Source organism: Tachysurus vachellii, chromosome 11 (assembly GCF_030014155.1).
Source record: "Tachysurus vachellii isolate PV-2020 chromosome 11, HZAU_Pvac_v1, whole genome shotgun sequence".
Classification (NCBI taxonomy): domain Eukaryota; kingdom Metazoa; phylum Chordata; class Actinopteri; order Siluriformes; family Bagridae; genus Tachysurus; species Tachysurus vachellii.
This window is the reverse complement of record NC_083470.1, coordinates 12,753,921-12,767,582: the sequence shown is the minus strand read 5'-3', so window position 1 is coordinate 12,767,582 and position 13,662 is coordinate 12,753,921. Positions and strand designations below refer to the sequence as shown.

General features: G+C 45.1%; 1 protein-coding gene across 1 annotated transcript in view; it reads right to left on the bottom strand.

Annotated features, from left to right (window-relative positions):
* aopep (aminopeptidase O (putative)) overlaps nucleotides 1-13,662 on the bottom strand; it is a 75,904-nt gene that overhangs the window by 24,124 nt on the left and 38,118 nt on the right. The window contains exons 12-13 of the mRNA XM_060882165.1: nucleotides 9,380-9,442; nucleotides 8,067-8,150 (exon numbers count right to left, since the gene is read on the bottom strand). Coding sequence (XP_060738148.1) covers nucleotides 8,067-8,150; nucleotides 9,380-9,442 — 147 coding nt within the window. The remainder of the gene's footprint in view (nucleotides 1-8,066; nucleotides 8,151-9,379; nucleotides 9,443-13,662) is intronic.

Genomic DNA, 13,662 nt, shown 5'->3' with positions numbered 1-13,662 from the left:
ATGGAGGTCCCTGAGTCCTTAATTAAAAAGAACGATCATAGCAAGCTAGCAAAGAGAGGAATGTGATATGTCTCTGAACAAACTGTCATATTTAGCACCCTCTCAGCCTTTTTTTTTAAATTATTTTTTTATAAAATAAACAGTACGTTTACTGAGAAAGAGCTTTAACTGCTCCTATTTAAATCACATGCAGAGCTGAATAACATCTAGAGCAATCACAGTTTTCCCCCTTGAAAGGGAAGTACAGCAGTTGAAACAGTCCCAAATTGATCCATCCTTGCAACACTGGAGAAAAAAAGCCTTCAGAAAAGTTTAGACTCACTCAGACCCAGTGGAACCAGACGTGTGCATTAAAGGGATGGCCATCACCGCTGTTGGCTTTACAAGTTTATCCCCATAGACCTTCCAAGATGGAGAGGGAGGCGTGAAGAAAGAGGAGCGCCCAGATCAAGTTTAATAGCATCAGAGTCGTCTGTGGGAGTCGCCGCCTCCTTCGCTCATTACCAAAAAACACAACCCTTAGTCTCTCCATCTGACAGATGTTTTCAAGTTGTGTTTAGTAGGGAAAGAACTTATGGCTGAGTTCACAGAGCATAGGTTCTTTTTTTTATTGTGAGCAATGATTTCATTTCCCCACCAGACGAGGCCCCTTCAAATGAGCTAGACATCAGGGGGAAAAACCGGCAATTTGATTGACCACTATGGGCTACTGCACATTTATGAGGGAGCACTTACTCACAAATTGCTACTTTACTCGAAACCAGCTGGAGTTTTGGTGTTGAACGGCAGTGCAAGAAGGGGGGCAACATGCATAATCGGTTAATGCTATATGTGACTGTATATTTCCTGGCTGACGTCTGTTCGGTTTGTGCGAAAAAGACAAACACGGATGGGATCAAAATGATACCATGATTTCTTTCTGTTATTTCTTTCATCAGTTTGAGGAAAGAACTCACATTAAAAGCCACCTAAATCTCCCGCTGGAGTCCTGGAAAATTCAGAAAAACATCTCAGGCGATGAAAGAGAGTCAGATCTGTGATGTGAGCCATTAAAGAATAGTGATTGGAATTGGACACCATATACCACACAATTTCACACAGAGAAGACGCCAGACTAATTTGTGTTTGTCTCTCATTAGCAGTTTGGTCTTCAAGTGTCACTGAAAGAGGAAACATGTGTGAACATGATGTAAAGATATCTCTCTTTCATACAGCTCAAATTCATTTATATCTCTAATTTTATTTAATGCACGCAATCTTGCTTTGTATTTTAACACATTATTCCTGTGAGATCATTTTATAGGTACAAAATTATGATGTGCTTGTGGTGAGTGAGTCCATCCAAAGTAACATACATCTGGTATTTCCTTCTACACACACACACACACACCTATTCTATGTACCTATTAGATATAGATTCAAAAGGTGCAAAAATATAAGTGCATCTCTATTTTTAGTTTCTATAACCTACATTGTGATTGTTCCATCATGAAATTGAAACTCGTGAAATTCTTTACATCCATCCTGATTAACACATTTCCTTTCTGCCAGTCGGGACAAATCTTTCTATTTAAATCTTCTTAGTATTATCAGATTCAAGAGATTGAATCAAAAGAAAATTTAAAAAAAATCATATATAAGCATAACATGTCTTTAGCTGGTTAAATGATTGCAATGATTGCTCTTATGCGAGGAATGTAGAGTGTAACGTGCATGTAATAGGTGTGTGTGTGTGTGTGTGTGTGTGTGTGTGTGTGTGTGTGTGTGTGTGTGTGTGTTTGTGTGTATAACAAAAAGCACATGACTTCATGGCATATTCTTTCCAGCATTTTTTTACTCAGCAGCTCCTGCCCTTCACATGACTCTCTCTGTTTCATCACAGTCTCTGGACCGTTCTTACACAAAGACACACACACACACACACACAAAACATGCAACTTGCCTAAGCAAGCATAGTGTCCTGTTTTGCACTTTTCTCTGTACACACACACACACACGCAACATGCCTCATGCATGCAGGGTGTTCTGTTTCTCACACATAGCCCCATATACGTACTCTGTACACACACACACACACACACAATATCTACAGTGTCTGACTCAGTGCACTTCTCTGTGAAGCTTTTGAGAGAACCACAGGGGCCGTATGTCCATTTCCTCTCCTCTTCATAAATCAGATTTAGCCACTCAGACAAGAGGAAAACAGACGTGAGGCAGAGACGGGGAAAGGAAAACAGATTTACTGGATATATGTTTCTGCAGCAAAAGGGCAGCAAAGAGAAAAAAAAAGAAATATACAACACACAGTGTACAAACAATGTTGAATACCAAACATTACAAAAAACATCTAAGGCAACAACTGCAACCTGTAATGAATACAGCACCATGAATTGGGAGGTTCTTCAAGTCAGCAGGTCTGTGTGTCAGATTAGATACTTAAGTTCGAGTAACAATATAAAGCTGAATTTTGTATTCACACTGACAAATACAAATCTAAATATTGTTAATGTACTAAAACAACACAGATGTACAATGTTTGCAGAACAAATAAATCAAATAAAACAAATCCTGATATTAAAATGTTATAAATATACAAAAGAAATATACAATAAACCATATAAAGGGGCAAAATACACTCCAATAATAACCAAATATCCAAATATAAGTGCCATCATCTCCATCTGTTTTGTGCTCAGAATATTTGTTACCTCTATTTGGATATAGCTGGAATTTGTGAATTTCTCACTGGGAGGGATGGATGGATGGATGGATAGATCTATCTATCTATTTATCTATCTATATTTAAACTGAAAGTGGGTGTGGTCTACAAAGAGGTGAGCTGCTGGGAATAAGAAGTCAATGGGCTTAACCATATTAGCTGATGCAGTACATAGTGAAATGAAACAAAAGTCACTCAATTCTATGTCATATTTTTACTTAAAATATTTTAACACACAGTTGCAGAACATGATTTTACTTCTGCAAATCTTCAGCTGCTCAACTTCAACTTCATAATCAGTCTCATGTGACTGGGTAAGGAACCAACTTTTAAAAACAACATCTTTCCAAAATCAAGCAACTGTTATTTATAGTTAAAAACAAAGCTAAATAATAATATTTGAATAATAAAGTCCTGTGGGATTCCAGACCTGGTGCATATCTCTTATCTCAACTAGATGTCCTATTAACTTTACTGGGAAACTTACAAAAAAATAAATAAATGATCATTAAAACAAAAAATTAATTAATTAATTGAATAATAAAAGAAAAGAATACTGCACCTTGCATTTGTATCTCTACAAATACAAAATCTCCTTCAAAATCTACGGCTTATTCTGAATAATACATTTTGTGCTCTGTTACATCCAGAGTCTACACACTGCAGGTAAAATCAGCCTTGACTGAATGGACAAAACCAACGTGGCAAAAGCACTGATTCAATCTTTTGGTGTCCATCTCCAAATTCTGTCAGTCATTCTTAATCAAACACAAGCACTGAACACACTATACAGTGATGCCTCGAGATACGAGTTTAATTCGTTCCGGGACCTTGCTCGTATCTCAAATTGCTCGTATCTCAAAACAATTTTCCCCATTTAAATGAATTGAAATCCCATTAATCCGTTCCAGCTAGCAAAATTCCACTCCAGTTGTTTTGTTTGTGTTTTGAATATGAAAAATGTACAGTACCTGTATTTATAAATGACAAATATTGTGTAAAAACATACAGTAATAAAAGAGAATGTTAAAAAAATAAACTGGTTTTACTTTACGGAAGATGCGCACGGAGGTTGAGGGAGGAGTAAACAGGCGGAATTTTGTCTCACTTTCGCTTTCGTTTACTTACTCGCTACTGTACACTCTTAATGCTACTTTACACTTAAATGGAACTTAACTAAACTTCACTAAAATTAACGAACTTAAATCAAGCATCAGCGTTAGTTCTGACAGGCCACGTCATCAAGCGTGCATCAGCTATTAATCGGCTGTCCACGACACGCACCAATCCGGTTACAACATCCATATTACCCGACCATTTAAATTCCCATTCATAGAGCCGTTCTAGCGCTTCACTGCTGCCGCGATCTGAACTCACTCCTCCAACCCCAACTCCACCATGCCGGAACCCGTGTTCGTTGTACCAGTTTACGTCATAAATCTCCACATATTTTTCTCTCTCTCCCCCTCTCTCTCTAATTATTTAATTATTTATTTATCCATTCATTCATTTATTACTTTCCAAAAACGCGTAAGCGGGCAAATCTAATACTATGCATGATTAGAGGTTCTGTTATACGGGGGGTTATTCTATTTTCGCTGCTTTCTCCGCTCTGACCACGCATGCGCACGGACGGGCGCGTGGATTTTTGTCCAGAACAGAACCATACCGCCAACACTAACTGTATGCATATCATCTAATAAATTCTCATTTGACAAAGTGGTCCTGACAGAACTGAATTTCTCTTAACTGAACTTAATTGCTACAATTTCTGTTTTCTTTACATTAATTTTGCTTAATTTTCTTCATCGCTTTTCTCTTCACTTGTTTTTGCCTTTTTTGTCACTCTTTCCTCACTAACATCTGCCGGTCGTTTTAATAAAAACCTGTCCGGTCAGCATATCAGATGCGGTGTAGTCGCACAAGTAAAATTTTTTTAACGGATCCAACGCTTAAAACGGATCAGAAAATTATGGATCCGCAGATGGTCGGCACCTCACGCAGCGCCTTTGCGACTCTCCATAGGAAATGAATGACTTCCTTTTTATCGGCCGTCGTTTGTCGTGTGCAGTGGAAAGGCGGCTTTAACCGAGTGAGACGCGGGAAGCTGAGGCGGGGAAACAGAGCACACGTGGTTGTTGGGGATCTTTTTTTCGGCGGCGGCGGCTCGGATGCTCGTATCTCAAAAATTTGCTCGTATGTGAAGCCAAAAATTTGGTCGAATCACAGCTCGTATCTCAAAAAATTCGTATGTCAAAGCACTTGTATCTCGAGGCATCACTGTATATATATATATTTATACTCATATTTAACAAGCCTCTAATGTATTAACCTACTAAAACTATGTCCTAATCTTTAGTCCTTAGTAAATACACCTCGTGAGTTACTGATCAGGCCTTTTGTGAGGTATGATGAGAGCAAGACTGGAACTGAGAATTGCCTGCCTTTTGCCTCCTACAAACTCTCAGTTTATTCTTCAGAAACTCAGTAATACTCAAAAAATTCAACTTTAGTTACGATGAAACAAATAGGAAAAAAGTAAGTAGTGAGGAAAATCTCTCTGGTGCCACAGACAGATTGATTTTAGTCAAAGGGGTTAAGGACAGGAAAATAACTGACACATAAAAATGAAACTTTAAATTCTAAGCCTCTGCACTGTGAACCGAAAGGGATTTCACAAAATGTAAACCTCAAACGGGTGAGGAGCTTCCTCTTTAATTTGAATTTCCAGTTATCCATTAGCTAATGGACCAGATAGAGCACATATTATCAAACAGAAAACTGATGACTTAATGCTGATAGTGTACATGTTCATTTTTATTTCATTCCATGCAGTAATGGAATAGGAGACATGAAAATGTCTGAAAGCTGAGATGATATGGGAGTCTCACTCTGTCTCTCTCTCGCTCTCTGTGTCTCGCTCGGTCTCTGTGTCTCTCCCTCGCTCTGTGTCTCGCTCGGCCTCTCTCTCTCACTCTGACTCTGTCTCTCTCTCACTCTGACTCTGTCTCTCTCTCTCACTCTGACTCTCTCTCTCACTCTGACTCTGTCTCTCTCTCACTCTGACTCTCTCTCACTCTCACTCTGTCTCTCTCTCACTCTCACTCTGTCTCTCTCTCTCTCTCACTCTCACTCTGTCTCACTCTCACTCTGACTCTGTCTCTGTCTCACTCTGACTCTGTCTCTGTCTCACTCTGACTCTGTCTCTCTCTCACTCTGACTCTGTCTCTCTCTCACTCTGACTCTGTCTCTGTCTCTGTCTCACTCTGACTGTCTCTCTCTCACTCTGACTCTGTCTCTCTCTCACTCTGACTCTGTCTCTCTCTCACTCTGACTCTGTCTCTCTCACTCTGACTCTGTCTCTCTCTCACTCTGACTCTGTCTCTCTCTCACTCTGACTCTGTCTCTCTCTCACTCTGACTCTGTCTCGCTCTCACTCTGACTCTGTCTCTCTCTCACTCTCTCAAAATTAGCCATTGCAGAGAAATGCTCTCCCTAATGTAGAAGAAAATTAAGCAAAATGAATCTCATTAGCACATAAGTGTACCTAATACACCACAAAAAACCTCTTTCACTACACATTTCCGCTCATCCACGCCCACTCACTAAAAGAGGCAATAAAACTCTTTTCCAGGGCAAAAATTTCGTTTCACATTTAAATGACCCTGAGCTCTGTCTAGGGTTTGGTCGGGGGTGTCTGGCCCTCGACAGCACCAATTAGCAATGATGTAATTACTGTGGGGAATGGCTGTGTGCTGGAGCCTTGTGCTTTCCTCTGTTTAAGAGCGGCCCCAAAACCTGATTTATGTACAGACAGGAGATGGGGCACTTGCGTTTGAAGTCTGTGAATAAGTAATATAAAATACACCTGGAGGACTCAGGGGCTCCCACCATTCTCTGTTAGCAGGCACTAGGAAGAAGGGGGGAGTAGTGCATGTGTGTGTGTGTGTGTGTGTGTGTGTGTGTTTGTGTGTGAGGGGTCACTAGTGTTTCCTTTCAGGCTGGCTTTTATGGCAGCACTTCAAACAATCGCTCTTTCGTTCTCCGTCTTCTCTCCACCCGGCCCATTGTACAGAGCCAACTAGACTGTAATTGGCCTTTCTTTCTTTCATGGACCCACCACACCAACCCACCCTCTAACCCCATCCCACATTTCTCTGAAGTTACTTGAAGCGTGCACGTCAACCTGCCATGTAGGTGTGAATCCGGTGTTGTTTGTACATGATGTGATATCTGCAAACTCAAATCTCTCAAAATTCTCTCCCTGGACTGATAAATGGAATGTTCTTTATCAAAATAACAGGATGGAAAGTACACATGACCAAAAACTTACTTCATCCAAAACAAGTGTCATACATTAGAGCCATTTTCAAGGGTGCAGATTTCAAGAAATTCCTGATTGTTGAGTGTAACGTTTTTGACACAACACAGTCAACAAGTCGTCTGTTAATGCTCCTTTCAAGTGTTTTACTGCTCACACAAGTTTGTAAAGAGGCATTGTGTTCTAGCACATTCTCCAGCCATACACACACCCTCACACACAAAACCCTACCACCAATGTGACCAGAGACTCAGAACAGAAATGATCTCACTGCTGAAACTCGAACACGGCCCAATCAGAAACGCACACACAGACACGTTTCTGCTACTGAGGTGTAATGCACAAGGTAAATCCAATTACTGTAAAGGCAATACAAGTGTGTACATCAAATCCCAATGTTTTCTGTTACAACTACAAAATGATTACTCTTCCTTTCCTATGAGTTTATTTATCTCTGTGCATTTATCTCTATGTGTAAAGGATAAAATATTTAAGCGTGGAAAGTAAAACAACAGACTTATGCGCATGCCCATACACACACACACTCGCATGTAAGCACGCACGCACAGCAACAGGCAGTACTGGTGAGGGCCATTTTAAACGCTTCCTCAGGAAAACATTAAATGAGCTGAGTCACGGCTGTCCCATGATGTCATGCAGAATGACCAGCCAAGCCATTTCAGGACAAGTTTTCAAATCACTGATTGTCCTCGTCTGTCTTTTCCTGGCACCTCATTGCCGAGAAATATGGGCGAAGAACAATGTCCACCCCCATTTCCCTCTTTAGGTCTTTACACCATCCACAAAGTCAGATCTGATAATGTCGTGCCACAACACAATAAAAACAAAACAAAAATCAAACAAACAAGTGTAAAGCCAAGCAGAGAAAAGATTCTGCTGGTGGATGTTAAGGACAATTAGCTTAAAAAAAGGGGGAAACCATGTGAGAAGGCAGAAGAGGATAAGATGCAGGAGGATGTGAGGACGACACAGGAGCTATTCAAAGGCAGCTTGGTGGGGTCTTACCTCTTTGAAGTTCACCTTGGGCCCTGCTCTCTTCCGCTTGGTGCCCTTTCGGGTGCCACCACTGATGTGCATCCATTTTACAACCTGCAGAGCAGTAAAGTGACAGACAGAAAGAGAAAAAGAATACTCAACAGATAATATGCCTCAGAGGGAAGGATAATGCATAATGTGTACAATGATAATAATGAGACAAAAACATTTGGGCTCTTACTCTGTCTCTCCCTCACAAACACACACACAGAAACACAAACACACAGACACAGGGCTTTTTGCAATACTAGTGGAGCCACAAGTAAAACTAGTGGAGCCACACTAGTGCGCGCACACAGACACACGCGCACACACACGCACACACAGACACACACGCACACACAGACACGCGTGCACACACGCGCACACAGACAAAAACACACAGACACGCATACACAAACACACCCACACAGACACACGCACACACAGACACGCACACACAGACACACACACAGAAACAAGTACACACAGACACACGCACACACAGACACACGCACTTTTCAGTGTTGGATTAAGGGTCAACAATGTGAAAATTATAACTTCTTAATATTCTAAATATATCATGATATACAGGTTAACTAACAAAGTAAAAACAAAAAAAAAAGCTGGAAAAAAATTAGATTTCACATATCAAAATCACAGAAGAGAAGGGAAAAAGGTGTAATATTAGAATCAGTCAGTACCGACATATGAGACTCTCAGTGGCTTAGTGCTGATAACGTATCATAGTACAGATATTATATTACCATATTGCTAAACTCTACCTCTGCGAGTCCAACAGTCAGAGACAGAGACAGATGAAAAACAGGCACAGTCACAGACAAACTAATAAACAGGCACAGTCACAGACAAACTAATAAACAGGCACAGTCACAGACAAACTAATAAACAGGCACAGTCACAGACAAACTAATAAACAGGCACAGTCACAGACAAATGAATATCATTCCAAACACTGAGCACTTGATGATGTGGCTAAATGTCACCTGCACCACACAGTTTAAAAAGCATCTGTTTTCAGTCTCCATTCCAAAATAGTAACAGAGTCTGTGATTTCGCTTCTCAGCCACTGAGTGATGCTCCAGCCACAACTATTCTCAAAACACTGGCAAGTAGTATATGAAATAAGACTCTCAAGAAAAGCACAGTGAACCAAAGACTTCACAAATCACACGGCTAAACACTCCATTACCACGTACGCTTCTTGAAATGTGAAATTTTCTGAGCGGTAAACAGCTGTTCTACAGTACTGCTTAAAGCATGAGTTATCAGAATGGACTTACCTCCTCGGAGACTTGTGCGACTGGTGGAGAGAGTGACCACGTCGAGCTGGCTTCTCCAAGCCACTGGAGGAAAGGAAGAGAGGAGAATGTTCAGCGGAAAGAAAAAGAGGCAGAGAGGGAGAGACAAGGAAAAATTCCCTCATTAACTTGAAACGGGGCGTCAGTTCCTCAGATCCACTCCTCCAGTCGTCCGGTCTGTCTCTCTTTCATTCTCTCTCTCCTTCCTTCAAGCTCTCACGCAAGCTGCACTTAACCTTATTACAGTCTGCTCTGCCAGTACACTGCTCTTCTCTCTCTCTTTCACTCACACACACACACACACTCAGTGGGTGAGTGAGAAAAGCCCAGCGGAGGAGAGAACAGGGGGAGGAAAAAGGGAGAAGGAAAAGACAGGCAGGGAAGAGAGATAATAAAGAGAGAGAGAGAGAGAGAGATAGAGAGAGAGAGAGAGAATGAAAAGGTGAGAAGCACAAGTGAGTGAAGAAAAAAGAAAGGGCAAAAGAGAGGCAGTAAGAGACAGATGTGTGGTAGCTGGTATCCAGTGAAAAAAGCCAGACAGCAGTAGCAGTTCACGTCTGAGAGAAGAACCTCATTGTAATCAAACACTGCTTTCTCCTATACAGCCTGGGGAGGAGCTATAGCACTCGCTTACTCTCCACCTCTCTCTGTTTTACAAACACACGCACACACAAGTATAATTAAGCAACCTAATACCACTCACACACACACACACACACACACACACACACACACTCATGGAACTTTTCCACTATAAAATTGGTTCTCTATGTATACTTGTCTTTTTATATTCACTGGATTTATCTGAGAAATTGTGTGCTTATGTGTGTGTAAATATGTGTATGTGTGTATACACAGCAGGGCAGTGTGGACAAAGGATTAGGGGCTGGCAGAGCCCACAGATTAGTCATTCCAATCAGTGGTATACCCCTGCTTGAACCGCCACCTTATTGTGGTGGAGGGGTTTGCGTGCCTGAATGATCCTAGGAGCTATGTTGTCTGGGGCTTTCTGCCCCTGGTAGGGTCTCCCAAGGCAAACAGGTCCTGGGTGACGGGCCAGACAAAGAGCGGTTCAAAACCCCTTATGAAGAAATATAAAGCAAGGTCCGTGACGTCGCCTGGTATGGCGCAACCGGGGCCTCACCCTGGAGCCAGGCCCGGGGTCGAGGCTCGCATGCGAGCGCCTGGCGGCCGGGTCTTACCCCACGGGGCCCGGCTGAGCTCAACCCGAAGGAGCGAGGTGGGGCCGATCTCCTGTGGGCCCACCACCTGCAGGAGAAACCGTAAGGGGCTGGTGCAATGTGGATTGGGTGGCAGTCAAAGGCGGGAGCCTCGGCGACCCAATCCCCGGACACGGAATCTGGCTTTAGGGACATGGAATGTCACCTCGCTGGGGGGGAAGGAGCCTGAGCTGGTGCGGGAGGTTGAGAGATACCGACTAGATATAGTAGGGCTCGCCTCCACGCACAGCTTGGGCTCTGGAACCCAACTCCTCGAGAGAGGCTGGGCTCTCTACTACTCTGGAGTTGCCCGCGGTGAGAGGCAGCGGGCTGGTGTGGGCTTGCACATAGCCCCCAGCTCAGCAGCCATGTGTTGGAGTTCACCCCGGTGAACGAGAGGGTCGTTTCCCTGCGCCTTCGGGTCGGGGAGAGGTCTCTCACTGTTATTTGTGCTTATGGGCCAAATGGCAGTGTAGAGTACCCGACCTTCTTGGCGTCTCTGGGAGGGGTGCTGGAGAGTGCTCCGACCGGGGACTCCGTCGTTCTACTGGGGGACTTCAACGCTCATGTGCGCAGCGACAGTGACACCTGGAGGGGCGTGATTGGGAGGAACGGCCCCCCCGACCTGAACCCGAGTGGTATTCTGTTATTGGACTTCTGTGCTAGTAACTGTTTGTCCATAACGAACACCATGTTCAAGCATAAGGGTGTCCATCAGTACACATGATGATGATCGACTTTGTGGTTGTTTCATCTGACTTCCGGCCGTATGTCTTGGACACTCGGGTAAAGAGAGGGGCGGAGCTGTCAACTGATCACCACCAAACGTACTGTGAGGGTCCGCTGGGAACGTTTGGCAGAGTCTCCGGTCAGAGAGATCTTCAACTCCCACCTCCGGCAGAGCTTCAACGAGATCCCGAGGGAGGTTGGAGACATTGAGTCTGAGTGGACCATGTTCTCCACCTCCATTGTCGACGCGGCCGCTTGGAGCTGTGGCCGTAAGGTCTCCGGTGCCTGTCGTGGCGGCAATCCCCGAACCCGGTGGTGGACCCCGGAAGTAAGGGATGGCGTCAAGCTGAAGGAGTCCTATCGAGCCTGGTTGGCTCGGGGGACTCCGGAGGCAGCTGATGGGTACCGGAGGGCCAAGCAAGCTTCAGCCCGGGTAGTTGCAGAGGCAAAAACTCGGGTCTGGGAGGAGCTCGGTGAGGCCATGGAGAAGGACTATCGGTTGGCCTCGAAGAAATTCTGCCAAACCGTCTGGCGCCTCAGGAGGGGGAAGCAGTGCCCTGCTCACACTGTTTATAGTGGGAGTGGGAATCTGCTGACTTCGACTGGGGACATTCTCGGACGATGGAAGCAGTACTTCGAGGATCTCCTCAAACCCACCGACATGTCTTCCACTGAGGAAGCAGAGGCAGAGGGTACTGAGGTGGTTGAGAAGCTCATCAGTGGCAAGGCACCGGGGGTGGATGAGATCCGCCCTGAGTACCTCAAGTCTCTGGATGTTGAGGGGCTGTCTTGGTTGACTAGCCTCTGCAACATCGTGTGGCGGCTGGGGACAGTGCCTCTGGACTGGCAGACTGGGGTGGTGGTCCCTCTGTTTAAGAAGGGGGACCGGAGGGTGTGTTCCAACTACAGGGGGATCACACTCCTCAGCCTCTCAGTCTATGCCAGGGTACTGGAGAGGAGAATTCGGCCGATAGTCAAACCTCGGATTCAGGAAGAACAATGTGGGTTTCGTCCCGGTCGTGGAACACTGGACCATCTCTATACCCTCACCAGGTTGCTGGAGGGTATGGGTTCATGGGAGTTTGCCCAACCAGTCCACATGTGTTTTGCGGATCTGGAGAAGGCATTCGACTGTGTCCCTCGTGGTGATCTGTGGGGGGGTGCTCTGGGAGTATGGGGTCCGGGGCCCTCTGCTAAGGGCTGTCCGGTCCCTATATGACCGGAGCAGGAGTTTGGTTCGCATTGCTGACAGTAAGTCAGACTTGTTCCCGGTGCATGTTGGACTCCGGCAGGGCTGCCCTTTGTCACCGGTCCTGTTCATTATTTATATGGACAGGATTTCTAGGAGCAGTCGGGGCTGGAGGGAGTCCGGTTTGGGGACCACAGGATTTCGTCTCTGCTTTTTGCAGATGATGTTGTCCTGTTGGCTTCTTCAAATCAGGACCTTCAGCGTGCACCGGGACGGTTTGCAGCCGAGTGTGAAGCGGCGGGGATGAGAATCAGCACCTCCAAGTCCAAGGCCATGGTTCTCAGCCGGAAAAGGGTGGCTTGCCCCCTTCAGGTTGGTGGAAAGCTCCTGCCTATAGTGGAGGAGTTTAAGTATCTTGGGGTCTTGTTCACGAGTGAGGGAAGGATGGAGCGGGAGATCGACAAGCGGATCGGTGTATCTTCTGCAGTGATGCGGTCGATGTACCGGTCTGTTGTGGTGAAGAAACAGCTGAGCCGCAAGGCGAAGCTCTCTATTTACCAGTCGATCTACGTTCCTACCCTCATCTATGGTCATGAGCTTTGGGTCATGACCGAAAGGACAAGATCCCGGATACAGGCGGCCGAAATGAGTTTCCTCCGCGCGGTGGCTGGGCGCTCCCTTAGAGATAGGGTGAGGAGCTCGGTCACTCGGGAGGAGCTCAGAGTAGAGCCGCTGCTCCTCCACATCGAGAGGAGTCAGCTGAGGTGGCTCGGGCATCTGTTCCGGATGCCTCCTGGACGCCTCCCTGGGGAGGTGTTCCGGGCATGTCCAACCGGGAGGAGGCCCCGGGGAAGACCTAGGACACGCTGGAGGGACTATGTCTCTCGGCTGGCCTGGGAACGCCTCGGTATCCCCCCGGAGGAGCTGGAGGAAGTGTCTGGGGAGAGGGAAGGCTGGGTGTCCCTGCTCAGACTGCTGCCCCCGCGACCCAGCCCCGGATAAGCGGTAGAAGATGGATGGATGGATGGATGGATCAGTGGTATAACTCATGAGTCCTAAATTTAGGACCTTAGTTGCTTAAGTACATACCATATAACTTAATTCTCAATTTATATACCCTGAGCTGA